At 43.1% G+C, this 27,096-nt stretch overlaps 2 protein-coding genes across 5 annotated transcripts in view; both read right to left on the reverse strand.

Moving 5' to 3' along the window:
• Window positions 1–27,096, reverse strand: part of syt7b (synaptotagmin VIIb) — a 105,052-nt gene that overhangs the window by 23,855 nt on the left and 54,101 nt on the right. For 2 of the 4 annotated variants that reach the window (XM_053513202.1, XM_053513201.1), the window contains exons 3-7: window positions 17,365–17,450; window positions 16,051–16,185; window positions 12,035–12,187; window positions 7,315–7,674; window positions 135–254 (exon numbers count right to left, since the gene is read on the reverse strand). In XM_053513202.1, the coding sequence (XP_053369177.1) occupies window positions 135–254; window positions 7,315–7,674; window positions 12,035–12,187; window positions 16,051–16,185; window positions 17,365–17,450 (854 nt within the window). The remainder of the gene's footprint in view (window positions 1–134; window positions 255–7,314; window positions 7,675–12,034; window positions 12,188–16,050; window positions 16,186–17,364; window positions 17,451–27,096) is intronic. The other 2 variants (XM_053513204.1, XM_053513203.1) reach the window with 1 other exon arrangement.
• The window catches only part of polr2l (RNA polymerase II, I and III subunit L), a 104,750-nt gene continuing 77,931 nt past the window's right edge, over window positions 278–27,096 (reverse strand). Inside the window, exon 4 of the mRNA XM_053513209.1 lies at window positions 278–289. The gene's annotated coding sequence lies outside the window, so the exon portion shown is untranslated. The remainder of the gene's footprint in view (window positions 290–27,096) is intronic.

Consider the following 27,096-nt stretch of genomic DNA (forward strand, 5'->3'; position numbering starts at 1 on the left):
ATTGCTCTGGTGCTAAGGGAGCAGTCATGAGTCTGGAGTGTGTGGTGATGACATCATCTCACCTTCAACCCCCCCTGCAAACACAAAGCACATAACGGACCAGACCGTCCAGGGAACGAGGGCTAAAACTCTACCTCTTGTCACCAGGGGGCATTTCTTGGTTCGCTGGCTTCTCCTGCAGGTCCGGCAGGTTGGCGAAGTCGTCCTGTTCGGCCAGTCCGATCGCCAGAGACAGCACCACCATCTTGCCTTCCCTAGAGTAACGCGCACACACACACACACACACAGACACACACACACACACACACACCTCTAGACCTGATATAGTCATTTATACAAAGATAACACGATCTAGAAAGTTTTAAATCAAACACAAAGAACGGGAAATACTGAGTCATGCTTAGTTTTTTCCGCAGTTCCAAGAACCCATTTAACATTCAGTCGGACACTTGATTTAATTACACACTGAGTCACATCATGCACAATTCACGTCAACATTCAAAGCAAAACAACCCATATTCATTTATTATCTCCTCCTGCAGGTCATGTGATCTGGCTCTCGTGTGTAATTGGCTGTTAGTTGTCGACCCCACGCGCTGCACCAGGTAGTGGAGCTTTTAAAAACTCATGTGATGTGCGGTGTGATGTGTGTGGGGCGAAAGTAGGCCGTGTTTAAAAACCCGAGACCAGAAACACCTCCTCGCAGTTCATTCTATGTTGCACATGATGTTGCGCTTGCTGTGCTTCAGCTTTTAGAGGATTCAGAATACAAGCATGTGTACAGTGTATACAGTATGATCCATTATGTTCACCTTTTACAATATATTTACAGCATCAGACAGACACCCTCATCCAGAGTGACTTACATTTTATCTCATAAGGCCTTGCTCAAGGGTCCAACAGTGACGACTCGGTGGTGCTGAAGCTGGTAGTCCAACTGAGCAACCCCTGCCTCTGTTTGGTTACTGTACGCGTCCGAGGGTATACACGGGTAACATTTAGCATGACAGCACAAATGATGAGTGCAAAATGTAAATGTAAATAGGATCTGGATCCAAAAGTAAGTCAATCCGCATAGTTAAAATGTTCAGAAAAAAAAAATGTTTACAGACGGGTACAAAAACTATCCGTACTGATTGTATTTTTATGTAACTCATCAATTTAAATTATACTGAGCTATAAAATTAGAAATAATTAGGGGTGTGTTACACTGTGTTGCGAGTGTCAAACCGCTAGCTGTGTGCTATGCGTCACTTTAGCTAAGCGGTAAGTGGAATTGGTGAACTTGACTTCTCAGCTGTGTAGACCATGCAGGGAGTTATTATTCTATAGATATACAGTGTGGCTGCTGTGAGGTTCACTGTACGAACAGATCGTCTAAGAATTCGGTTTTTACACAGAGTGAATTTTATTGTCCCTACAGCATATAGATCAACATTTGCAACTTTAGGCTTATATAAGCTAAAGCTAAGCTAGCTAGCTTGTTGTAGATGAAGTACTGTAAGTAGGCGTGTTCCAGCCTCTGTAAGCTCCACCCACTTGCCCAATTATGGATTAACCGGGGGTTTAGGCGGAGTCAGGTCCTGCAAAGATGGTGATGAGCAGACACGTCATAACCATTCTTCAGAAAACCTACGGGTGACATCACGGTTTTTGCTTTCATACACCACTAAATTAATATTCATTAAAATCATTCATATGTTCATTTTTTTTGCTCCTTCAGTACAAATAAGTCCTAAAGAAATCAGAGCTGGATGGAGAGTTGCATGTTGCCATGGTAACACAGACTGACTGACAGCCTGTGCAAAGTTTGTGTCGAGGAACCAGAAGATACCAGGAGTTTTATTGTGGTGGCCAAAAGTATTGGCACCCGTTCACTGTTTTAAGTTAATGTCTTGTCTTTGTAATGAAAATTGTTAAATTTCAAAATGTATATTTTTTATGTTTTATGTTTCCTTTCCTTTCAGGTAATTTTTACACCTCATGCACACAAAAGAAAATCTGTCAAATATTCCTTTAAAAAAGAGTAAATAAATCATTTTTTAAGCAGGTAATTCTGTAAATTTCCTTTCGACTGGTTGCAGACGCAGACAGTACACATCTCACTTGTGTCGAGTGCGGAGATCTGTGTCGTGATTGAAAAAAAAATTATGTAAGAGCTACGGAGACTGTAATGTTTCTGTGTGAACACTAAGGAATGACAGACTGCCCCGACACGACTTCAACTCCAGAGTATGTTTGATGTTTATCCTCCAAATGGATCTCATACAGACGATCCACTCTGCCTTTATTCATCACACGTACATTACTGCACAGGGAAACTCGTCACATATCCCAGCTTCTTGCTAGTAGTGTGGGGTCAGAGCGCAGGGTCAGACACTATACAGCGTCCCTGGAGCAGACAGGGTTAAAGACCCGACCGTGACAACCTGGCGAAGCTGGACCTCGAACCACCGACCTTCTGATCAAAGACTCAGAGCATGAGTGACATCATTCATCCTGCAGTAAAATGTAAATCTTACTAGTGGAGTGTTGGTCTATCATGCACAGCTGGGTGAGACCAGCGACAACCATCATATTGTATGTTCAAATGATGCCCTGATTGGTCACCTGGGCTCAGTATCACGTACATCATATCACTCAAATGGTGCGACATCATCAATAGCACGAGAACATTAGTGAGTCATCATAAAAGTAGGTGATGTTCATTCCAACCGGTTTGAACTAACCCTATTTACATGGGAGGGTTTGTTTTAGGAACGTTGTAAATGCGTTAGTCCTTTTGACTCTGAAGTGCTCGATGTATTTCATTACTGTTATGCTGCATTAAACTTCTCCACTGGAATCTTCGACATCCTCATTTCTTCCTTACAGCGCTGTACACAATGCCATCATGAAGCCTGCTGCTCGCGGCACTGTAGCTGAGCTCTCGTCTCGTAAATGGACGGAAGAGAAAAAAGCTGATGAGACGTCGCAGTGAAGGATTGTTCGAACTGTAAGGAAAGAAATTGTAATCTTCGAAAATAAGACTTATGCTGGTCCGCAGACCTCCAGCCTCGTCCCGCGTGCCGGAAGATCGGTTCACAGTCCTGACGCAGAATGGAGAGATTTTTCCACTATTAATGAAATTGATATTACTTTGTGTAATTATCTGAAAGCAATCTGGGAGAGTTTTTTGGAAGAAAACGTGCTGGGGTGGCAATATTTCTGCTCAGCTGTATTGAGGAAGGAACAAGTCTACGTTTCATGTAAGTCACAAGTGGAACCGTGATGTAGATTCATTTGGTTTCATTTGTAAAAAGCAGAAGAATGGAGATGAGGTGAACTCAGAGACATTGACCAGCGGGGGCGCTCTCACGCAGGACAGAAGAGGGCGGGGCCCGGTCGCACCGCGGCTCCACTGACCCCGTGTGTGCGCCGCAGGTTTTGATTTAGCGCTCTGTAATTACAAACCCATCAGCAGTGGGAGGAGCAACAACGATTAGTTCTTCTTACTGACTCCTTTAAAACCATGCGCAGCCTTCACACACACACACACACACACACACACTGATGTCTCTCGAGCAGTGTAAGGACTCACTCTCTCCTCCGACTTCTTCTCCTGTCTATAGTTTTTTATTTTATATATTTTTTATTACTAGTTTATTATTAGTTATTTCACTCACTTTTAATAATAAATTATACAATACTTGATGTACAGCATTATGGTGGATAGAATCATGGAATCCAGAATTAAATAAATCATGAAAATAATTATTTTCATAATAAAACTAAATCATAACATTAAATAAGTAATTATTTTTAAAATACATCTTGACATGCACAATGTCAAAACATTAAATAAATAGCAATTATTTAAATGACTTTTATATGTTTATGTCTCAACTTACAGTAGTGACACATTTAATTATTTAATAACACAATTAATTAATTCCCACTTTTTAACGATTTATTTAATTACATGTTTATTAATTGAATATTGTCCCGTTTCGCCCACCGTACAGTTTCAATTAAACATTGTGAGCATTTTCAATCATACCTATTTCTGTGTTCAGCTTCAGATAGATACAACACACACACACACACACACACACACACACACACACGATGACAATCCTGTTTGAAAGGCAGCATCAAATCAGCTCCCTTTAAAAAGGTTATTATAATAATTTATTTATCTTGGACAGATTTGAAGGCAGTGTGGCACACCGATGCCACTCTCAAGACAAATGTTCCAAGGCAATTTGCAAACCTGTCAATCACCCGAGACGTCCTGCCTCACACCCGCTGCATGCCTAAACCATCGAGTGTTTCCTTTCCCAAAACAGAGCTGCGTTATGTGGATTCTGATGCCAGGACGCCTAAAAATGGTGGCTATAAAATTAGCGCTGAAACAGTAGGAAGGGGTTCGACGCTGCGCGCCTTTCTTCCTTGGCACATAGCGTGGTGTCACACTGCACAGGATTCAGCCCTGGGTACGGTAGGAGGTGTGGGAGGAGGAACTGTGGGAGTCAGAAACGTTCTGCAGGAAGAAGACGGTGTCTGGCAAACGGGCTGGAAGAAACACACACGAGATCCGGGTTCTGATAGGAGACGCCAAATCTCATGCAAACTCAAACTGGGTGCAGATAAAATACACCCATAGGAAAGAAAACATTAATTCATTTATTTATTTCTTTATTGTTAACTTGTTGCTTGGGAAGTGTTTGAGTAACAGCGTTCATTTCCATGGGATGATGTCACTTCCTGGCGAGGTTCCTGTGAAAGGCCTGGAGGATCAACTCCATCAGACTGAGGAGGCGTGTCTATGATGGACGTCTGAGAAGGTTCCTGTACAACCTGCATGAGATTAAAGAGTCGAGCCACGCCCGACTCAGTATTAGATTGGTATTGAATATATTATAGTGATTATATGCAGCCTTTTGATGCACCTCCATGTCCAGGTTACTGGATATAATCATACACACGTTATAAAACGATCGCAAATCAACAATCTCTTGTTACCGAGTGAAACGTCTGTCGTGTCTGGAATCCAACCGCCGTTAAACAACAAAGAAGGAGACCGGAGATCTGAATATGGCTAAAAAATTAGTTTCCATAGTTGAACTAATATTTACACATGCTAGTTTTAAACATTTATTTCTTGAAAGAAATAAAGCGTGAAATTAGTTTATTGGATCCCAAATTAAGTAGTTTTAGTTAAATCGGAATAGATGTAAGTGATTTTCGCTTTTTTTTCAAGACGTTATTTTTTGCAGTGTCAGGTAGAAAATGAGAAATTCATGACAGGTGCTAAATTTCTCACTGCCTCACTTTGCTCTTCACATTCAGACGAGCCGACATCAGTGCCGCACACCCGTCACTCTTATGACATCATTACTTCATAAACAAACAAACAGCGCTAACCCTGTTCCTCAGTACAGCTCCCGTTACTTCGTTTACGTTTCACAGCTAATGCACAGACACTTAGAAAACGCACGTGATGCTAAACATAACAGCTAATTTAACGTCTGCACTCGCTGCAGGGGCGGCCGCTAATCACAAACAGAACAACCGCGTGGTTATTTTAATAGCGTTCTCTTACACCTGCAGAGTTTATGGACTGATGGACTGGTTCACACTGCTGCTGCTCAAGATCAGGATTATGAACTGCTAACATCATGCAGGTAAGGTCCCTGTTACACACTGCTACACACGAGTGTGTTAGAGACGGCACGATCAAACAAAGTAATGCATTAAGGAACCTAAATATAAGTTTAATAAATACTTCTGAGATTTCTTTAAGGATTCTCCTGAGGATGTTCGCTGCAGATCGGTGGACGACTCTGACCTCCAGCGAGCTCGTGGGGTGACCTGTCTGAACTGCAATGTCGAGATCTGCAGAGCATCACAATGTGTGTGTGTCTGTGTGTGTGTGTGTGTGTGTGCGCGCGCACTACATCAGGGTGTCGTGGACTGATTTTCTTTCTCTCTTCGTCTAGCTCTGTCTTCTCTCAGGCAGGGTAATGATGCTGAAAACAGGAGATCACCGCTGATAGGGGCTGCACATACTGATACTAGAGTCAGAAGCACACGCACACACACACACACATACACATACACATAGTAGTGAAATCTCCAACACTTTAGCTTCAGGAGACGACGACTTAGAGTTGGACACTCAGGAGACGACTCCTCTCGGAGGGATTTGTGATTAGCAAGCTATAAAAGACGAAGGTCTAAAGATCTCAGGTCCTAATGATACATTTCTGGAATACAAGTAAAGATGTGAAAGGAAGGTGAAGGATTCCTGGAAGGGTAGGGTTGCAGGGGAGTGTGTATGGGGTAGTTCCAGGGACCTGCACCCCCCCAGGGTCCAAGCAGGACGAATAAGGTGCTATGCAGCCTAAAGAAAGAGATTTGACTCAGTTTAGGGGCAGTGGCAGTTCAGAGGGGTAAAGCTCCACCTGTCTCCTCCAGGGGGCGCTGTATCATGGCCTGACCATGTGCTCTGACCTACATATTATATTCAATGTATGTAGAGAGAGAGAGCTCTATTTATGAATAATGACACCACTGTGTCATTACTGTTTATTACAACGGTGTTGGTATGCATGCGCACATGTACAAGGGGGTGGTGATGTGTTGTTTCACATCTGGAGGTAAAGAGGCATGAAATAGACATTCACAGGAGCTCTGGAGGCTGTATAAGTCCTACAGCGTGCCCTTTCCCATCCAGACATAAAGCGTACTAAGAAAGGTCGAAAAGGGTTAGGAAGCAGGCTTGTTTGTGTAAACTCTGCCGTCTGCTGTAATATTCATAAACGGTGTAAAGGTCAACTGCAAGAACAACTCGCACAACTCCGGCGCTCTGCTCTAAAGGCTCAGGAGCTCGATGACTAGACATCTCTTCAGAAAGACACATCATTTATATTCCTCTGAAAACCTTACTGGATATCATATGATTGTTTCCTTTATTGCAAGAAAAATCTACAATCCGTGAGTCTGCACTGAAAACGAAAACACTTTTCATTTGCGCCTGTGAGAACGATGAGGCCACAGATGTGTCACACATCTGGCACTAAATACCCGTGCGTTAGATGAGATTAGTGCTAAGCTGCGAGAGAGCGAACCACTCAGTGTAGAGCGACACAGCACCTGTGGCTGTGTGAAAGTGTGTAGCGTACGTCACAACACACAGACACACACACACATACACACACTAAAATGCATATTTATATGGAAGCCATAATGAGATGCACATGCTGTACAGTGTTAGAGTCGTATGTGCTGAGTTACTCACAGAAACAATCAGATTCCAGCTCGTGTACTTACAGGAAGGATTTGACGTCCATGCCCCTTGTTCGTATTTGCCCCATCATGTGATCCCAGCTGCCCGGGTTGGAGCGGGACCGTGCCCCTGCGCCCGCTCTGTAGCGAGATGCCCCGGGTGCGGCTGGGCTGCCCCTTGCCCCCGGCCTTGCAACCCCCCGCTGCCCCCCGCCGCCCCCGGAGCTGCTGTGCAACTGCCCCAGGCTCTGTGAGGTGGCAGGCGGGTCGTTGGGCGGCGGAGGGGGCCGGGGGGTCAGGGGCTGCTGGAGGCTCTGCTGTCTGACGAGGGGCCGAGGACGGCATGCCGAGGGCGCGATGTGCTCCAGCGTGGACGCTGTGGACAGCGGGGACGCGTCCCCGAAGCTGCAGGTGGCATACAGAGGAACGAAGGACACAGGGAGGGAAGGGGGGTGTGAAATAACAGGGTAATGAGTTATGGATTTGGAGAGGAGCAAGGAAACTCAGGCAGAGGGGTGAATGAGAAAAGGGGCAGACAAGTGAAGGTCAGGGGTAAAGAGGCGAGAGGGAAACACCCGGACACAGGAGAGACGAAAGAGTTGATTTATAGTTAAAGGGAGAGAAGGTAGTGAGGAAGAATGCAGACGTTTCAGGCAACGATGGATTGATGAAGAGGAAAGAGACAGAGAAGAGCGTTAAACAGCAGCATGGATCAGAGACACACCCGTGAGGCTCGGCCCCACCAGCCCGGAGGACATGTCTTCGAGTCTCAGTAAGTGATAAGGCTCTCTAACCTTTACTAATCATTATGTACAAAAACCAGGTCATGTTCTATCAGACATCAGGTGCTTAGACGAGGACTCGAAGACATGTCCACAATTACACACCTTCTGCATCACGTTTTAATATTTCATGCATACATAAATGACTGCCTTGAATAAATGAATAACAAATTATTTTTATTATTATTATTATTTTATAGATGACTTGCTCTTGACGCTGTCCTGTACCCAGATTGCTCAGAGTAAATGCTCCCTGTGCTGCTCTCCATGGTGCTGATGCTAATGCTGTGGGAGAATTTAGCGCCCTGTGGCTAAGTGGTGCTGTATTTCTGTCAAAGGGCTCAGGAGGTGCAGGAACCCCGATCTGAGTCTTTATAAACTGAATTAATGTCAGCGATAACTCAGGTTCTGCTCTCAGGCTGCTTCTCTCGGTTTTATATTTGTTGTTGATGGTGAACAGGGAGACGGATTCACACCCTAACAATGAGCATGTGCAGGAGAGGTGTGTTAGTCTGACCAGACGTGTGAGTGAGTACCGTTGGGTCTGAGTGCACCACCAAGAGCTGCTCATTCTGTTCAACAGGTCAGAGTTATTCTGTAATAAATATCCTGAACGTACACTCTGAGAATCCGCGCGGCGGGAGGAAGTCTGAAGGTGTGCGCGCGTGCTTTGATAAGGAGAACACCTCTGTGAGGAACACCTCTGTGAAGAACACCTCTGGGCTTTAATCTCTGTGACCGACAGCAGGCACTCGAGAAACTGCAAGATGTCAAAGTGTCATTCTAAACAGGTGACCTTTAAACAGGAAAACTGACATGTGTTCAGTGTGTGTGTGTGTGTGTGTGTGTGTGTGTGTGTGTGTGTGTGTGTGTGTGTGTGTCAGGTCTCCCAGGCCTGTGCTTTAGGTTCTCCCTCTGTAAGTCAGTTCCACTTGTCCGGAGCGATGATGTAATCGAGTGTGCTAGCTCCTCCCTTTTCTGATCTAAAGCTCAAACATGACAGACCACAAGCCTCATCCTAGTGACACGTGTGTGTTGAAGCTTAAGGTAAAAAATCTACAGAACAGCGCCACCTCATGGCTCAGGCTCTCTCTAGCTACTTAAACACTTTCAATAATTTAAAACTGCAGAAATTAATCTTAAGTGATATCATAACAAAAACTGGACTCATTAGGTGTTTTTATCCTCATATGAAATACAATTTTTGTCATTGATGCAGAAAAAATATATTTCAAACTCTACTCCAAAAGAGAATAAACCGGTGTAGAACACGTGGGATTCACACTGTCTGATCGGAGCGTATCTGATTAAACAGCATTTAATCCTTTATTTGACATTTAACCTAATAATAGCTGGCTTAAGAAAATCAAAGCAGTTCTTGGTAATGGATTCAGACATTTTTATGAATTTTATTATTTGACTGTAACCTTCAAAAAACCCAACAGAAATCCATTGATCTAAATGTAGGATTATGAGCAAACACGGTAAATCCTTCGCATGCAAGAGCACGAGCAATCATACTAAATGATTAAAGTGCCCCTATTATGCTTTTTTAAATATTATCTTTCATGCAGTGTCATGTAGCTGTATGTGAACATAAACTATCTGCACTATCTGTGACCCTGACAGTGCACGATAAATGGAGTTTTTGTCTATTAAAAAAAAGAATCGGCTCACATTCGCCTAAACGAGTCGTTAGCAAATCTACTCTAATCTATTTTAACATATTTGCATAATGTCCGCCCACGTTCTACGTCGCAAACAACTTGCAATCTTACAATTAACGTTACCTCACTCTTGTTAATGTGACCGAGCAGTCATGCCGGGTTCGCTTAAACACTTTGTGATATATAAAAACAATAAAAACGAGAGCTCACGAAATCCTTTTTAACTGTTTATTCTCCACCATTCACCAAAACTGAACTTAAGACTCGCAAAGTGGCACGGCGCATGCGCACTTCGCGTGTGCGACTGCATTTTTTAGAAGCTACGGCAAGCCCCGAGGGAAATAAATACATCCGCACACACGATATGCGCCGTGCCCTTCCCCTGACCTGCCTTCAAAGGAACAGCCGGGAAAGAGCGGCACACATACACATACTGTTTATTATATATAGTTAGTAAATATTGTTTATATCTTTGTTTGGTTGTTGTGCATCTTTTTTGTTCACTTTATTTAGTTTTGTATAATACATGTTTGCTTTCTCTACTTGTTTGTGTTTGTCCTTTTTGTTCACCGGCCTTTTAACGCAACACCGACACAAAGATAAAAGACCTCTCGACTTTTGTAGCCACAGTAAATATAAAATTAGCGGGTCGTTACACGGTAAAACCAACGAGCCGTCTCCAGAGCCGTCGTTCAGTTATGGTCATGGGCGTTTAGTTTTTACGACACACGCTGTAGCGGTAGACCAATCATAAAGGACCGCGCCATCTGACCAACCACAGCAGTGAGGGCTCACGGAAAGGCGGGGTTTAGACAGACTGAATCTTCAAACTGCTTCACACGAGTCGTTTACGAATCATTTAAAAATGGGGTAAAATTAAATCTATTTTTGGAGAAAACTAAAGTTTTTTAGACCTTGCATACATGTAAACCTGTTTTAAGAGACTCATTAAGCAATAGTAACAACCTTTAAAATGGCATAATTGGGGCACTTTAAAGCAAAAAAAAGATAAACACTTCCTCGGCATCCCCTTCAGTCCTCCAGCTCAAAACTTCTCTCAAAACATCTAACGTCTAAAAAGCTGCAGGTTTCCTTCCAGCGAGCACAAACAGCTGAGATAAAAGACCTGCTATGTCAGAGAAACTCACACAGTACTCTCCTAAAAATAGAAGCTAATTATGGACGAGCTTAAGCTAAAGAGGAGTGGAGAGAGAGAGAGAGAGAGAGAGAGAGAGTCAGGTGTGCTGGAGGAGTGAAGAACCGACAGAAGGCTTGAATATAATAACGTGGCACGAGTACTAAGCGTTCTAACATCATTATTAACAAGTGAAGGAGAAATGAAAAAAGAAAAGATTCTGCCTCATTTCAGGTGTCGCGGCTCGACAAACGCTTTACGATTCACCAAGGACGGCAGGTTGACGTCTTTGAGATGATCTCAGTTCAAAGGATTTGCACCTGCTCCAGTTTGTGGGAAGAATCTCGTAAACATCCCTTAACCCTTCAGTTCTGGTTTCTTTTTTTTCAGCTTTATGTGATGGAAACAGGTTCCGCCTGCTGCATACTTTGATCCGCCTACTGTACATCACTCACGCTGAGCTGTGCACATTACTCACTAATGGTCTATACCACTTCATCCTGTATACAGGGTCGCGGGGGCCTGGAGCCCATCCCAGGAGACTAAGGGCATGAGGCGGGGTTCACCCTGGATGGGATGCCAATATTTTATAGGGCACACACAGATAAATACACACACTCACACACTCACACTAAAGGCTACTTAGGAATTCCAATTTACCTAATCTTCATGTCTTCAGACTGTAGGAGGAAACCCAGCAGGCATGGGCAAAACATGCAAACTCCACACATACATGCGGGAATCGAACCCAAAACCTAGAAGTGCAAGGCGACAGTGCTAACCACTATACCACCGCGCCGCCTTCACTATCAGAATGATCATATTTAATAAAACACACATAGTGATTTCCTGCAAGACAGTATAAAGCCCTCCACAGTGCACAGAACTGAAGGGTTACCCCAGGGGCAAAAAAAATCTTACACAAATGTTGCTGATCAGCCGAAATCACGGTGATGTGCTTTAGGGTTCTGGATCCTCACATGACCTGCGCTCGAGTCTGTTGCAGGACGTTCCCTACAACGCTTTGCGTTACGGTGTATTCTGAAGCAAGCTGAGATTTCAGTATTCGTTGAGATTTTCCACTTCATTAAACACGTCTTGGCTGATTTTGTGTAAGGTTTTTTTTTTTAGAGATCTCAGAGCCTGTATCTCATTTCTTTCCCCTTGTTGCTGTCACTCACTTGCTTGGTCTCAAGATGCCGGAGTACATGTGGCTCTTGACGGTTTGCCACTTCCCGGCCTTGCCGCTTCCTGCCTCTATGCTCTTCGAGCTGTCACTGCGACTGGGGCCGGCCCCTGACCCACCACCCGCCTCACACTTCTCCAGCGAGCCACTGCAAAATGGCCAGGAGAAGGAGAACGGGAAGGACGGACAAATGGACGGACACAAAAAGGGACGTACAACAAAAAGGACAAGAGAAGAGATTTGTCAAAAACGACCAAATCAGAGGCGAATTATGGAGTCAGGGTGTAATCTGCCTCACAATTTCGGCTGAACAACACACAAGGAAGAATTCAGACTCCCATCTCTGTTAGGAATTCCAACAGGCAGACGGAAATTCATCAATGCTGCTAGAAAATATTTCTTAAGCAAGGATGCACTATATGTATAAATTCTAACCCATAACCACGCCCATGTAGCTTATCCAGCGTCACTGACACTAGTAACATCTGGACACTTCAGACCTGGACCCTACATCATAAGACTGACATAATCACTTAACAGCAGTTAATGACTTAATAATTATCTATCATGTTACAAAATTCTCTTCATGAAAACTGCAGCTGCTTTTATATTTTACTTATTAGCAGATTTGAACAAAGACAATAAATGCAGAAGGCAGAGGGATCGGTCAAACGCCCTGTAGGATTTCCCAAGAGCATCGCCTCAACAGTGTGTGTGTCAGGATATTGTGGTGTGATCTAACCCGTACTCACCATGAAGGTTTGAGATTCACACACTGATATTTGCTGAAAGACAGGACAAGCTGCAGCATGCCTGAGAACGCGAGTGAGAAAAGATTCAAGATATCGATCATGACCTCAATAAGGTGACGGTAAAGGGCTCTTCTTAATGAACCGTTGCAATGTCAGTCTTATGATGCGCGAGGCTAAACCCGGACGTCACACAGACAAAATGGAAGAGCACGGAGCACGTACAGACCCAGCGACAGATCCAGGACAAGCGTTCACAACGATTCGGCACGTGGACATCACACACATCACGCAAAGACGCTAACAAAACAGGAAGTGGATGCCTCTTAACATACTGCACTGAGACATTCTGATTACATAAGAGTCCAAGGTAACGCTATCACCAGCTGTGTGAGCTCACGCTCTGTGGCCTGCAGATACAACGAAGCTGAGAGAGTTTCTTTTTCTCTCTTTTTTCTCTACAGATTAATGGTATTTTATTAGCAGTAACGATCTCTTATTGGGGCTGAAAACTTGTAACGACCCTGAAATGCTGCTCCTCAGTGACACATGAGGCTTAGAAAGAAGACTAAAGTGATGATATCTACATGATCTCTACAAAACAAAAGAAAAAATCATAACATATATGGTTAGGAGGTAGGGGGTGTAGTGCAAGTAAACACATACACACACACACACACCCTGTATCTATAAAGCTTATAAAGAAATATCATAGGGATAAGTTAGTGTCAAACTACTTTAGAGGCTGCTTAGGGATGTTTAGGGTTTACCAACTACATCCCCAGATAGAACACACACAGATGGACATCACAACACAATAACACCACAACACAACCTGCAGAAAAAAAAACACAATTGAGAATGTTAGTAACAGCAGCAACATGGATGCTGCAGATTGGTTTAGGGATTATTTTAGGGCTTAGCAGTTAGGGATTAGGGGTTAAGTTTTAGAAGTTACGGCTTTGGAGTTAGGGATTGGGGTTTAGCGGTTCAGGGTTGGGATTAGGGTAGGATTAAGGATAAGGACTTGAGGGGTTAGGCTTAGGGGTTAAGGTTAGAGGTTAGGCTTAGAGGTTAGGCTTAGGGGTTAGGGTTAGGGGTTAGGCTTAGGGGTTAGGGTTAGGGGTTAGGCTTAGGGGTTAGGCTTAGGGGTTAGGCTTAGGGGTTAGGGTTAGAGGTTAGGCTTAGAGGTTAGGCTTAGGGGTTAGGGTTAGGGGTTAGGCTTAGGGGTTAGGCTTAGGGGTTAGGCTTAGGGGTTAGGCTTAGGGGTTAGGTTTAGGGGTTGGGCTTAGGGGTTGGGCTTGGGGGTTAGGCTTGTGTTTGGGGGTTATACTTAGGTGTTAGGCTTAGGGGTAACACAGAAACTCTTCAAACTGGAACTGTTCAAGGAGCTGATTTAGGCTTTCACATTAATTTCCTCCTGAACGAACTGAACAGTCTTGAGTCAGCTGGATGAAAAGCACCTTCTGTGGTGATGAATTTATGTATGTGTTGATTTATTTATTTCGATTGTAATTGGTTTTATTTTTAGCGGGTAGCTAAACACTTCATTAAGTGCCTAATAACCCGCGCAGGCTTGTTTCGCGGATGGTTATAAGGCTGACGATGAGTGTAAAGGAAAGCTGATTCTGTAGAAGAAATGCGATTTAAAAAATCTGCTTTTTATCCACAGCTGTGATTTCCATTCTCCTGTACTGATCAGTAAATTGTAATATTATAAGAATATTTATTAGTATGTATACAGTATTACTCCTGTCTGAGTATCACTGACTTACCACCGTCACTCCTGTGCTTTTACTTTTTGCGGCCGTCATCGTGCTCACCTGTGTCTCCTTTCTCTTTATTAGCTTGTGGATTCAAACCATCTGTGTTTCTCTGTGCACAGTTTGTGCTCATCCATATGACATTGTGTACTCATTTGCATGTCTTTTGGCCCCAGACATTTTACTCCCCTGCTCTGTTTCATGTTAGTGCTAAATCGGGGCGTGTCATCGGTGTATTGCATAAAAATAAAGCATTAACATATGCTCTAGTTGCCAAAACTGTTTTGTTTATAATTATTTCTTAGTTGAATAATCCACATCCCCGTTAACTCAGCCTCCTGATCCTCCGTTCCCGTTTACTGACACCATTCCGTTTTTTAAGCAGCACCGGTTGCAACTGCTTTGCTCTCCTCCAGATGTTAGGGGAAGGGAGATTCTAATTAAACAGGTGCTCGGGAGCCAATAGAGGGCAGCGCCAGCCTTTCCCACGCCGGGGTTTTCATCTATTATAGCCTGCTTTCAATTAGCAACTGATTTACCCAAAGAGCATGGCGAGAGAGAGGAGGAGAAAGGACTCTCCGTCGCTCCGTCCCAGATAACAACCTCAATTAAGCAATTAAAACAGGAAGCTGAGGGAACGTGCAGCCCACGCTTAAGCTCTCCTCTGGATCAGTGTCACGCCTGCTAGTGACATGCGGGATTAAGTAAGCAGTCCTACAATAGTCTACTAGCAATTTGAATGAATTGGTGCGTACATGATGACAAACAAACGAGCTTGGAAAAGGTCAGAGTACACCACTGAGTGCATGACATCTCACTTTTTTTATGCTACCGTACTTTGGGCATGTGATTTCCTGTAGTAGTAACACCTCTAATGATGACAAGAGTGTTGTGCCATGTTTAGTAATCAATCACCCAGCCAGTCTATGTTTAGATTCAAATAACCCCATCCAGGATGTGCCGTTTTGGGCAAACTGTACACCCCAGGGTGGGAATGGCACTCTGCTTCATGTTGGACCCTATCACAACACCCCGACACTGATTATTGTCCTATAACAGCACTGGCTCACCTTGTGTGCTTACGTTCTTAACTTAGGAAACCAAAAACCTCGACATTTTATCTTGACAAGTGCGTATTAGTTATGTTGTTGTTTTGGCTGATCCCAGGCACAGGCGTTACACCGGATGCGCTTCCCGATGTAACCCTCCCTTTGGGACTGGCACTGCATTGTGGCTGGGTTTGGGCACTGACTGGGATTAAATCTCAGCCATAATGATGCTAGGTGAGAAGCCTAGAACTGAGCCACCCACACCCTTTAAACAACTCGTGTTAGTGTTTGAGGTAAAAGCTGTGGTTGACTCAGACTGCTGGAGCAGAATGGCTGCGAGGACAGAGTTACAATCAGCTGATTAGAAGAGATTAGAAGATTAGACGAAGGTTCACTTACAGGATGGCTACAGCCCTGCGCTGCCCCTTGGAGGGACAGACAGACACTTACTTGGGCGTTAGACGGGGGTCTCCGTACGGAGCGTAAGGGGACATGTTCAAGAGGAATTCCTTAGGAGGGTAGGAGCTCCAGCGCTGCTGAACATTGCTGCTGTCGTTGTTGTTCCAAAAGTCCCTATCCAGATCACTAGAGAGAGAGAGAGAGAGAGACACACACACACACACAGAGAGAGAGACAGAGAGAGAGACATCACGTTCATGTCCTCTGTGAGACGCTAATCATAATATCACTATCTGAACATTTTAATCACGAATCATGAAACTTTCTAATCATTTCCATCAAACTTCATAAACTTCTATTTTTTATCCTTTTGTCTTCAATTTTTTGGCAACAAATTTGATTTGCACGATGATTTCCGAGCTTTCTCAGTCATGCTAATTTGCTCACACACTTGCTGATCCTGATGGGAATCTTCAGGATTTGTTAATCACATTGCAGGGGGTACATTACAGATATTTACCCAGATTTCTCTCTTTTAGGGTAAAAAAAATGCTCTCAAACAGACCAAGTCCTCCATCGAGTCCTGCCAGGCAATAAGCCATTGTATTTGATCAGCTTTGCATTTATAAACACCAACAGTTGATCGGAAACACAGATCAGACACATCGTCTGTCTGAGGCTTTGTGTTCATACACACTGTACAGATCTTACACAGCAGTGAACGTGGGAAAACCTTTCAGCTGCTCCCGTCAAGGTGTCGCCACCGCGGACCATCCAAACCACTAACACCTTGACCTTTCTGACGCAACACTCACCAGACTTAAAGTGGACTGGTACTTCCTGCAGTGGCTGGGTAGTATGGGGTGTGGCAACCCACTGACACCAGGGCTCAAACCCAGATCCTCAGATCCCCAAATCCTATAGCCTGAGCTAACACTCCACTCACAATAAAGAAGGTTCAAGCTTTAATATCACTGTTTTGTGTGTTCTGCTTCTCTCTCTCTCTCTCTCTCTCTCTCTCTCTCTCCTTCTGCAGACGGATGGAAAAGCAACAGAGCTTAACAGACGTGTGTTTCTCAGCATAGAAGCGCTGTCATGTTATTACTGTGTCATTGTCGCGGCTACACACACTAACAGCAACGATAGATTCATTGATAATGAGAAGGACAGTGTATACAGCATTTTCTGATTAATTAATAATTATTTATTTGAATAATTTTGAAAATATCAAGCATTTGTTGTTTGTTTTGACCAGAAGTTTCAGAGTATCATGTGTGATATGGACTCTGCTATATTCTGTGTTTCTATAAAAAAAAAAAGAAGAATTATCACACACACACACACACACACTCAGGAAAGACCTACTTGATGGCTTTGTTTTCGCCTCGGCCTCGTACCGACACCGAGTCCGGAGAGCTTGCTGTGTCCAAGCTTGTCTTGTTCCTCTTCCCCTAGACAGGACGACAGTGGGGTTAAAATAATGATCATTATTATTATTATTATTATTATTATTATTATTTCTTTTTTATTTCCCACATTAAATGACAACACCATGTTTTCAACCCTGTATGATTATTATTATTTGGTGAAGAGAATTATGGGAATGTCCTGCAACACACACTCCTGCACATAGCTCTTGAATAAGGAGGGAATTAAAAAGGGAAGGAATTTATGATTAAGTTTCATTTTATTTAATTCCATTCTCCGCTGGAATTCCTCGATTGGTTGAACAAGGCCATACGCGTATGTTCAGCCTTAGCAAGTTTGACCTCCTGTATTGTTCGACATAATGTTGTAAAGTACAGTATAACCATGGCAACAAGCTTACAGTACATAATACTTTTTGCCCAAGGCTAAGCCTAAATCTAAGCACTACATTTTAATTTCCAGCAAATCACAGAGACATAAAGCCTGTGCCCCGTTCACTCTGGATCTCTTTTGGGGTTTAGACAAAAGCACTGCCTCGGCCCTGATGCTCAGCTGATCTCAGACGTGATTACCACTCTAACTAGACCTTACCACTCTAACTAGACCTAACCCTTACCCTAACCCACCTTTTTTTACCAGTCTGTATACCACACTTCACACTTCACCTGGTACAGAGATCAACTGGCCACTGCAGAAGTGCAGGTGGAACAGACAGGGTTCGTATAGACTAAGCATCTCAGAGTAGGAAATCACTCCTAAGTGGCCAAATATTTCGTATGCTGTCTCTGCAGGTGACTGATTCCGTACACTTTTTAGTAACAATGAAGATGCAGCTTTAAAACAGTGATGATTTGGGTTTGTCAAAGCCGACAGTGTTGGAAATAATAAATTAAACTCTACTCTTACAGCACTACAGATCATGTGCAGATTCACACATTTCCCCACCACGCAGTGTGAAATCAACAAAAACGAAGCTGCATTCATGCACATCACTGGTTTCCCTGGAGTTGTAGGCATCATCCATGGCACACACATTAAATTATCATCCCGAGGCACTGATGAGACGGCCTTTGTGAGCCAAAACGTTATAACAGCCTCAACATTTAAGTGATTACAGATGCAACATGATTCAGTTTAACATTGTAAAAAAAAAAAAAAAATATATATATATATATATATATATATATATATATATATATATATATATATATATATATATACATACAGTACATATATCTACTCAGCAACAAAAGAAACGTCCCTTTTTCAGGACTGTGTATTTCAACAATAATGTTGTAAAAATCCAAATAACTTTACAGATCTTCATTGTAAAGGGTTTAAACAATGTTTTTCATGCATGTTCAATTAACCATAATCAATTAATTAACATGCACCTGTGGAATGGTTGTTAAGACCTTAACAGCTTACAGAAAGTAGGCATTTAAGGTCACAGTTCTAAAAACGCAGGACACTAAAGAGACTTGTCTACCGACTGTGAAAAACACCCAAAGAAAGATGCCCAGGGTCCCTGCTCATCTGCGTGAACGTGCATTAGGCATGCTGCAGGGAGGCATGAGGACCGCTGATGTGGATAGGGTAATAAATCGCCATGTCCGCACCGTGAGACGCCTAAGACGGCGCTACAGGAAGACAGGAAGGACGGCTGATCATCCTCGCGGTGGAAGACCACGTGTAACAACCAGTCCCAAGTCTGGATAAATGCAGAGGGTTGTGTCAGGAAGGGCATCCAATGTAAAACATTTGCCAAATTAAATGATGCGAATCACTAAGAGGACTTCCATACCGGATCGGTCTTGGCCTGGGTTAACAACAACCGCCACTGGTGTTGTTGACCTACAGGGTGCTGGTGGAAATTGGGCTACTGTTGGTCGAAAAAAGGAGAGGAGGAAGGCGTGTTCGAAAGCAGACAGAGAAGAAAAAGGGCAAGAGTTTAGGAGTGATAGTAGGGACTTTGAATGTTGGGACTATGACAGGGAAGACAAGAGAGTTGATTGACTTGATGCAGAGAAGCAAGGTGGATATACTGTGTGTCCAGGAGACCAGGAGGAAAGGTAGCAAGGCTAGAAGCTTAGGAGTTGTTTTTTAAGTTATTTTACCATGGTGTGGATAGGAAAAGAAATGGAGTAGTTGGGGAAGTGAACAGAGGTGATAAAAATGTCATGGGTAGGTTTGGTCTTCAGGACAGGACTGTAGAAGCACAGATGGTGGTGGACTTAGCAAAGATGATGAAAGTAGTAAATACTACTAGTATTTTTCTAGTAGAGGCAGGAACATAGGGTGACATATAAGAGTGGAGGCAGAAGCACTCAGGTGGACTACATCTTGTGTCGACGTTGTAATCTGAAAGAGATCAGTAACTGCAAAGTGTTGGTAGGAGAAAGTGTAGCTAGACAACACAGACTGGTGGTGTGTAAAATGAAAAGGACAAAGGCAGAGCAGAGGACAAAGTGGTGGAAGTTGAAAAAGGAAGAATGTTGTGCTAAGGTGATCAGGGAGGCAGGTAGGAGGGTACTTGGTGTATCATCAGGAAAGGGAAAAGTGGACAAGGAGACGTAGAAAGTAGCAAAAATCAGTAAGAGTGTGGTTAGGAGGGCGTTAAAGAGGATGAAGAGTGGAAAGGCTGTTGGTCCTGATGACATACCTGTGGAGGTATGGAAGTGCTTAGGAGAGGTGGCAGTAGAGTTTCTGACTAGTCTGTTTAACGAAATTTTGTAGAGTAAGAGGATTCCAGAGGAATGGACAAGTTTATTAGGGCTGATCTTCAAGAACAAGGGAGATGTGCAGAGCTGTGGCAACTACAGAGAAATAAAGTTGATAAGCCATACAATGAAGCTTTGCGAAAGAGTAGCTTAAGGGCAGAGGTGAGCATTTGTGAGCAGCAATATGGTTTTATGCCTAGAAAGAGTACATCAGATGCAGTATTTGCTTTGAAAATGCTGGTGGAGAAGTACAGAGAAGGTAATAAAGAGTTGCATTGTGTCTTTGTAGATTTAGAGAAAGCGTACAACAGGGTGCCAAGAGAGGAGCTGTGGTGATGTATGAGAAGGTCTGGAGTGGCAGAGAAGTATGTTAGAGTGGTGCAGGACATGTATGAGAGCTGTAAGACAGTGGTGAGATGTGCTGTAGGTGTGACAGAAGAGTTCAAGGTGAAGGTGGGTCTGCATCAAGGCTCTCTGAGCCCCTTCTTGTTTGCTCTGGTGATGGACAGGAGGACAGATTAGGTTAGACACAAGTCTCCATGGACTATGATATTTGCAGATGACATTTTGCTTTGTGGTGAGAGCAGGGAACAGCTGGAGGAAAATCTAGAGAGATGGAGAAAGCAGAGCTGAAGATGTTGAGGAGTGACAAGGATAAATAGGATAAAAAAATTAGTTCATCAGAGGGACAACCCACGTTAGATGTTCTGCAGATAAAGTCAGAGAGGCCAGATTGAGGTGGTTTGGACATGTTCAGAGGAGAGATGGTGAATATATCGGTAGAAGGATGCTGAGGTTGGAACTGCCAGGCAGGAGGTCTAGAGGAAGACCAAAGAGGAGATTGTTATAGTAAACAGTACAGCACGCGTGTACTGTTTACTATAACAATGTGACCGTTTGTGCGCATAAGACATATATTTTTTTATGTTTGTACGCATGTGTGTACAGCGAGCACGCACAGTTTATAATAACAGTTTATAATAACACACGTGTGTGTGCACGTGTAAAGCAAAAAAAGTCTCATTAGAGAGGTTAACGATCCATTGTCTCTCTCCCTCTCTGTATCAGCCTGCAGTTACACCCTCCTCCCCTGGCCTTCACACACACACACACACACACACGCACACGCTTTCTCTCTGCTCTACACAGAAACACTGCTCTATCGTGATTCTTTTTAAAGGTAAAGTGAAGGTTAATTTGTTTTATTTTTACTTTACAGCAGTGATTCCTTTAGTGTCGCTATTAGCGATGTTCCGTGTAAATTTTTCAGATAAAACAGTCTTTCCATTCATGTGTGTGTGTGTGTGTGTGTGTTTTGTGTGTTTGAAAAACTTAAATAAGAGAGGGACTGATTCCTCCTCTTCTTACTTTAGCTTCACACACACACACACACACACACACACACACACACACACACACACACAGTGCCTGTGTGCATAAACGGAAACACTTATCTGTCTGCATTTATTTATTTATTTATTTATTATTTTTAAGGTAAAGTGCAGGTTAATTTGTTTTAATTTACCTTTATATTTTATATTAATTAGTTTTATGTATTTTTTTTTTTGGGCTACAATAATTAGAGTTTCCTTTATTTATTATAGAAAAATTCGCTTTTGGTTTACCAGTATTTTAAAATACGAGGCCGCTTCCGAAAACGTATTATGCTCATATGCAACTTTTGCATTATATTTAATTGCACACTCATAAGCGCATTTTTGAAAATATACAGCACCATATGTTGAATTTTGGAATAAACTAAAATTTTTACGTTACCGCGAAGTCTGCGGAGTGAAGTTGTGAGATCTCGTTTTTTAAGTAGATTTTAATTGCACACTTATAAGTATGTATTAAAAAATGTACAACGCCATTTGTTGAATTTTGAGATAAACTAAGAAATAAACTAAGAGATAGGGTATTTTTCATTTAAATTTTAAATAAGCATATATTAGCCTATATGTAACAAGTAATTTTTACGTGATGCGTGCACAAACAAACAGACAGACAGCCAAAAATTCCCCCAAAAAAAACATCTTGATGTGGTCTATTACTCATCTTAGTCCCACCAATTTTTTTTTTTGCAAATATCTTCAATGTACAAAGACGCTAACTTTACAGTTTTATTATACAGGTATGTTTAGAATACAACACCCACTATAATGTGCAGCCTACTTTGCGGCTCTCAGTGTCGTAAGAACTGATGTCACACGCTTTCCTTGGCGCAATACTACGCCTTGCTAAAAAAAGAGCAGGAGGCTTAATAAAGAACTTTTATGTCCTACTTTATATTTTCAATATTTCTACCAATATGCTCACAAACTTTGAGGGCGATTCCTACGAGTGCTTCTGAGACACTTATTAGTACGGGCCCTGATCTGACATTGATGTTCCAAGCAGGCAGCTTGCATCATCGTTTCATAAATCAGTGCATACAAGCATCTCAAAGTAAGAAATTGCTCCTAAGTGGCCGAAAATGCTTAAAATGATGCAATTTTGGTCTTACTTCTAGGAGTAGGAGTAAGAGCAATTCCTTAACGTTCTGAAATCACTCCTATCATTTTTTAGTATCACCTTCCTAGGAGTGATTCTGGGGTGCTTAAGTTAGTACGGGTCCTGAGCTTTAGCACTGCCTGTCCACACTGTTATGTGAAAGTGATCAGATGGGATTTGACTCTGTTCAGACTGGCAGCTGAAATCTGACACATTGTTGGACTATCTGCATTGGTTGTCATGGTAGCTATGCCAGAGGCTTGCATGCAGCAAGATATTTCCTCATATTCCACCTTCTCTCTGTATATTCCTTCTTCCTTTGCCAGGACGGATGCAGCCACCCAAAGTGCCATCAGACATTTCACTTAGTCCTCTGTCCGGGGACTACTGCACTCCATCTCCACACTGCGGTTAAACTAGGCGCTCTGTAGAAAGTTAAGTTACTGGGCTTTAGGAGGTCACAGAGAATCCTTCATCCGCTTTTGGCACTATTACCGCTGTGTATGTGATAGTCATGCCACTGAATATTTCATGCAGAAAAAATGAATTGTGTTTTAAGCAAGAGCATCATTTTCCCGCTCTTTTTTAATCATGGTTCCATGTCCATACCATGTGACTGTGTGGACTTCTGTGTCGGGGTGTGAGTGACACATTGGACGGTATGAAATCCGTAGAGCCTCCAGACTAAGGCGCATCTTTAAGAATCTGATTTCAAACTACTCTAAATGTTTTACTGTTTGAACAACATGAAGGCCAATCTACATATGCAGAAAATCAGATTTGGTGTGGCATGTCTGAACACTGTCCTTCCCTGGGGAAGCCGCCTCCTTTGCCGCCTCTGGCGTTTCTGTACTCCTTGCCCTAGCAGTCATGACGTTGTCTCATTAGCAGTCGGGAGCTCACGTTAGGGATTCCTCCTCCTGCACCACAGCACCAAACACTCGCTGAAGCAGCATGTGATCTTTCAGAGTGAAGAAGCAGTCAGTGAGAACAGATCAGCTCCTGTCGTACCGCTCTCCTCCGTCTTTAGCACTTCATCATGCTGCTAACATTCCTTGCCAACTGGCAGCTAGTGTTTGTTACAGTGCAGTAAAGGAGCTTATGGTCCTCTTTCCAGGGGGCCGAGGAGCCGAGCTGAGCACGGCCCGCACGCCTCCCCTTAGCGCTACAGCCATCGCGCTGCCTAGCATTTAAATCAACAGGATAAGAACGAGGGAAGGGATTCTGTGACATTGACTGTAATGGTTGCTGTTGGTCCTCTTCAGCTCTAAGGAGTTAAAGGAGAGCATTCTGGACGTTTAAAGCTCTCTCTACATTCAGAGTCTTCATTTCTCTAAACTCTAAAGTAACGTCTTCATGTTAGCCTTGTGTCTCATTTACTGTCATATTACACGTTTCAACTGGGACCTTATTCCTCATTACCTAGACATTTAGCTCTCTCTCTCTCTCTCTTTTACACACACACACACACACACACTCACACACACACACACACACAGCAGGTCTATGATGAATAACAATATTTTCACAGCTTCAAAGTCAATACATTCTTACCCGAATAAGAGACTCCATAGAAAGTTGGCCATCAAACACTGTGCGCATAGTGTGTGTGTGTGTGTGTGTGTGTGTGTGTGTGTGTGTGTGTGTGTGTGTGTGCGTGCGTGTATATGTGTGTGTTAGCGCTGAAGAAAAATCCACAAGGATACCGAGAACGATAAACAGTGTTTCTTTACACAATTCACCAGCCGAACAAATACCATCCATGTCAAAATGTCAAACACACACACACACACACACACACACACAAATCTCTCTCTCTATCCCTTTCTCAGATATCGATGTGTTTTTCTTCAGCTAAATAATACAATGCCTCACTCTAACCCCTCAGTGTCACAAACAATGGACCACTTTCACAATAAACAAGTTTTTTTTATTTTTTTTTTACAGTGTAAAACTTTATAGGTTTTTCTATCATTACGGGGGCTTTAATAAAGTTTACCCAGTTTAGGAGTACATTAGACCTAAATAACAAGTAACCTTTTAAAGATTTACTTGTATTTAATCAGATTTTCTCCCTAATTTAGTCGTAGCCCATTAGGCCACTCCCACTTCAAGGCTACACCTACCACTTAGGAAGGGCTGATGACTATCATGTGCTTCCACCACACCATGGCACACTACCACCTGCATCGCTTCAAACTGCTCGGCCAAGCACCGCTGCTTGGAGTGGAGTAATACGCTCTGGGAACAAGGTCCCTCCTCCGTGACAGAGCTTGGGCCAATCAGCTCTCTCCATGCCCCTGGCTGCGGGAGGCTAAACCATCACCCGGGATCAAGTAAGTAAGAAGTACAGTCTCCCGTCACTGGAACTATGAGGCCTGCACCCTGTTTCAGCAGGACCGCAGATCTCCTGCTGGCTATGACATCATTCCAGACCCCTCTCTGAATCCATCTCCATGAAGACATGGTGTGATAAAGGTATCGTGTTGTTTTGGGACTTACACGTCACAGACACAACTCTGTTACTGTTGCAGATGAATTACTATTCACATCAGGCACTCTGGAAAAGACCTGAAAATTCCCTCAGGTTCACTCTTCTTTCAAACACACTCTTTCAGCGTCTGTAACTTTATACCTGATATACCTGTACGTCTGTGAAGGTTAGAATTATTCTAGATGCAACCTGAAGTCCACCTATGCATGTGGCTGCAGTAATGAATCCAGACCTCAACACTTCTTCCTCATTTTCCTGTGACTGTGATAAAGTCCATTAAGGTGGCAGCAAGCTGATGACAAAGTCATCATGAAGCCACAGGTCTGGGGAAGTGAAGCAGCTTCGAAAGGGCTTCAAAAACAAAAATGCAGCCTTTTCTTTCTTTACTTCTTAGCCTTCTTAGAGCTGCCAGGCTCTCAGTTGAACAAATAGATGAGAGTCAGAGGGAAAATAAAATACCCCAAAGCGATATCTGACTCACACCACTGAAAGATAGCTACACTAGAACTGCAGAGGAGCTGGAGAGATAGAGGACACTGTCAGGAAGATAGCCGCGTGCGAAGACTCTCAGCCCAAGAGAAACTGAGAAGGCCAAATGCTCCGTCTGAAGAAAAGCAGGCACTGCCTTATCACAGGGCCAGTTCTTTGCCATGAAGCATGGTGGTGGTGGCATCATAGTTTTGGGAGGTTTTTCATCAACAGCTTGTAAAGTTCTAGTCAGAAGATTGTAAAAGTGTTTAGACTTAGTGAGGGCTAAAACACTGACAGTACTCGGTTAATTCCGTCTACTTCTTATATATCTTGTAGTTCACTAGTAACTTCTGGTCAGTTCTTACATTTCCCTGTGTACAGTATACTGACTGTATGTAAGATATACAGTAAACAATCACATCTACAACCTTTATCAGTGTTACTGTTTCTATTGCTGCTGGACATCTGAAATTTCCTTTGGTATAAAGTATCTGTCTATCTATCTATCTATCTATCTATCTACTACAGGTTTAAGTGTACTAGGTCTACTAAGGTTAAATGCCTCCTCAGTCCTCTCCATGATTCTCTTCCTTCACTGCCCACCTGCACTCTTTCTGACTAGACTATCCTCAATCTGTCACACACACACGTTCCGCGACTGGCACTAGGACCCGGAAGTAGTACGGTCGCGAAACAGGAAGCATAAAAGGAGACAAGATGGCGCTTCACACTCGCTCAGTCATTGAGTTTCGCCCATGTTGGTCCAGATTATCTGTCCACCAAATTGTGAGTACTCATTTTCTTGGGTTTGCTTTTCTGATTAGAATGTGTGTTTATAGGACGCGGGTTAAATTTTCTGTTTTTCCCTTGCTCCTCTTGTGTGAGAGTCCTTAGATAAAATCGCGTGGTTATCCTGCCTATTCGCTTACTTCCGCGTTTGGGTTTACCATCCACGCTACAAAGGGCTAACCGCTAGTGCTAAAGTCTTCCGATCATCCCGGTTAGTTCGTGACACACTACTGAAATAAACAGGATCTATCTCGTTGTGGCACGAGTTTTTCAACAATTTCAACATCCAAACTTAATTAAGATGATGTTATTGAGCTTGTAAGATTATTTTTCATCCTAGTAATCATCATCCTTCTCTTTTTCATCTTTCATCTCGACTCAAAATCTAAACGCATGCTTTTACGTAAAGATTTAAAGTAATTAAGGCTTAATTATTTTTCACATCTGGAGAATGGAAAATTCATTAGAAAGCACCCTGAACGATAGCAGCTGCCAGAAATGGCGTAAAAGATGATAAATGATTTGAAGAGAGGCGAGGAATGAGCGGAGCGCTCGCACCGTTCCGGAAATGTGTTTCCTGCCAAAACGCAAATTACTCTACAATGATCCGTCTGACAGAGAAACACACACCTCTGACAAACGGAGGGAAACAGCTCCACACGCATACTTAACGCTTAACAACAGGTGGTGGAAGAGAGAGAGAGA

The sequence above is a fragment of the Clarias gariepinus genome, chromosome 15, assembly GCF_024256425.1.
Source record: "Clarias gariepinus isolate MV-2021 ecotype Netherlands chromosome 15, CGAR_prim_01v2, whole genome shotgun sequence".
NCBI classification, from domain to species: domain Eukaryota; kingdom Metazoa; phylum Chordata; class Actinopteri; order Siluriformes; family Clariidae; genus Clarias; species Clarias gariepinus.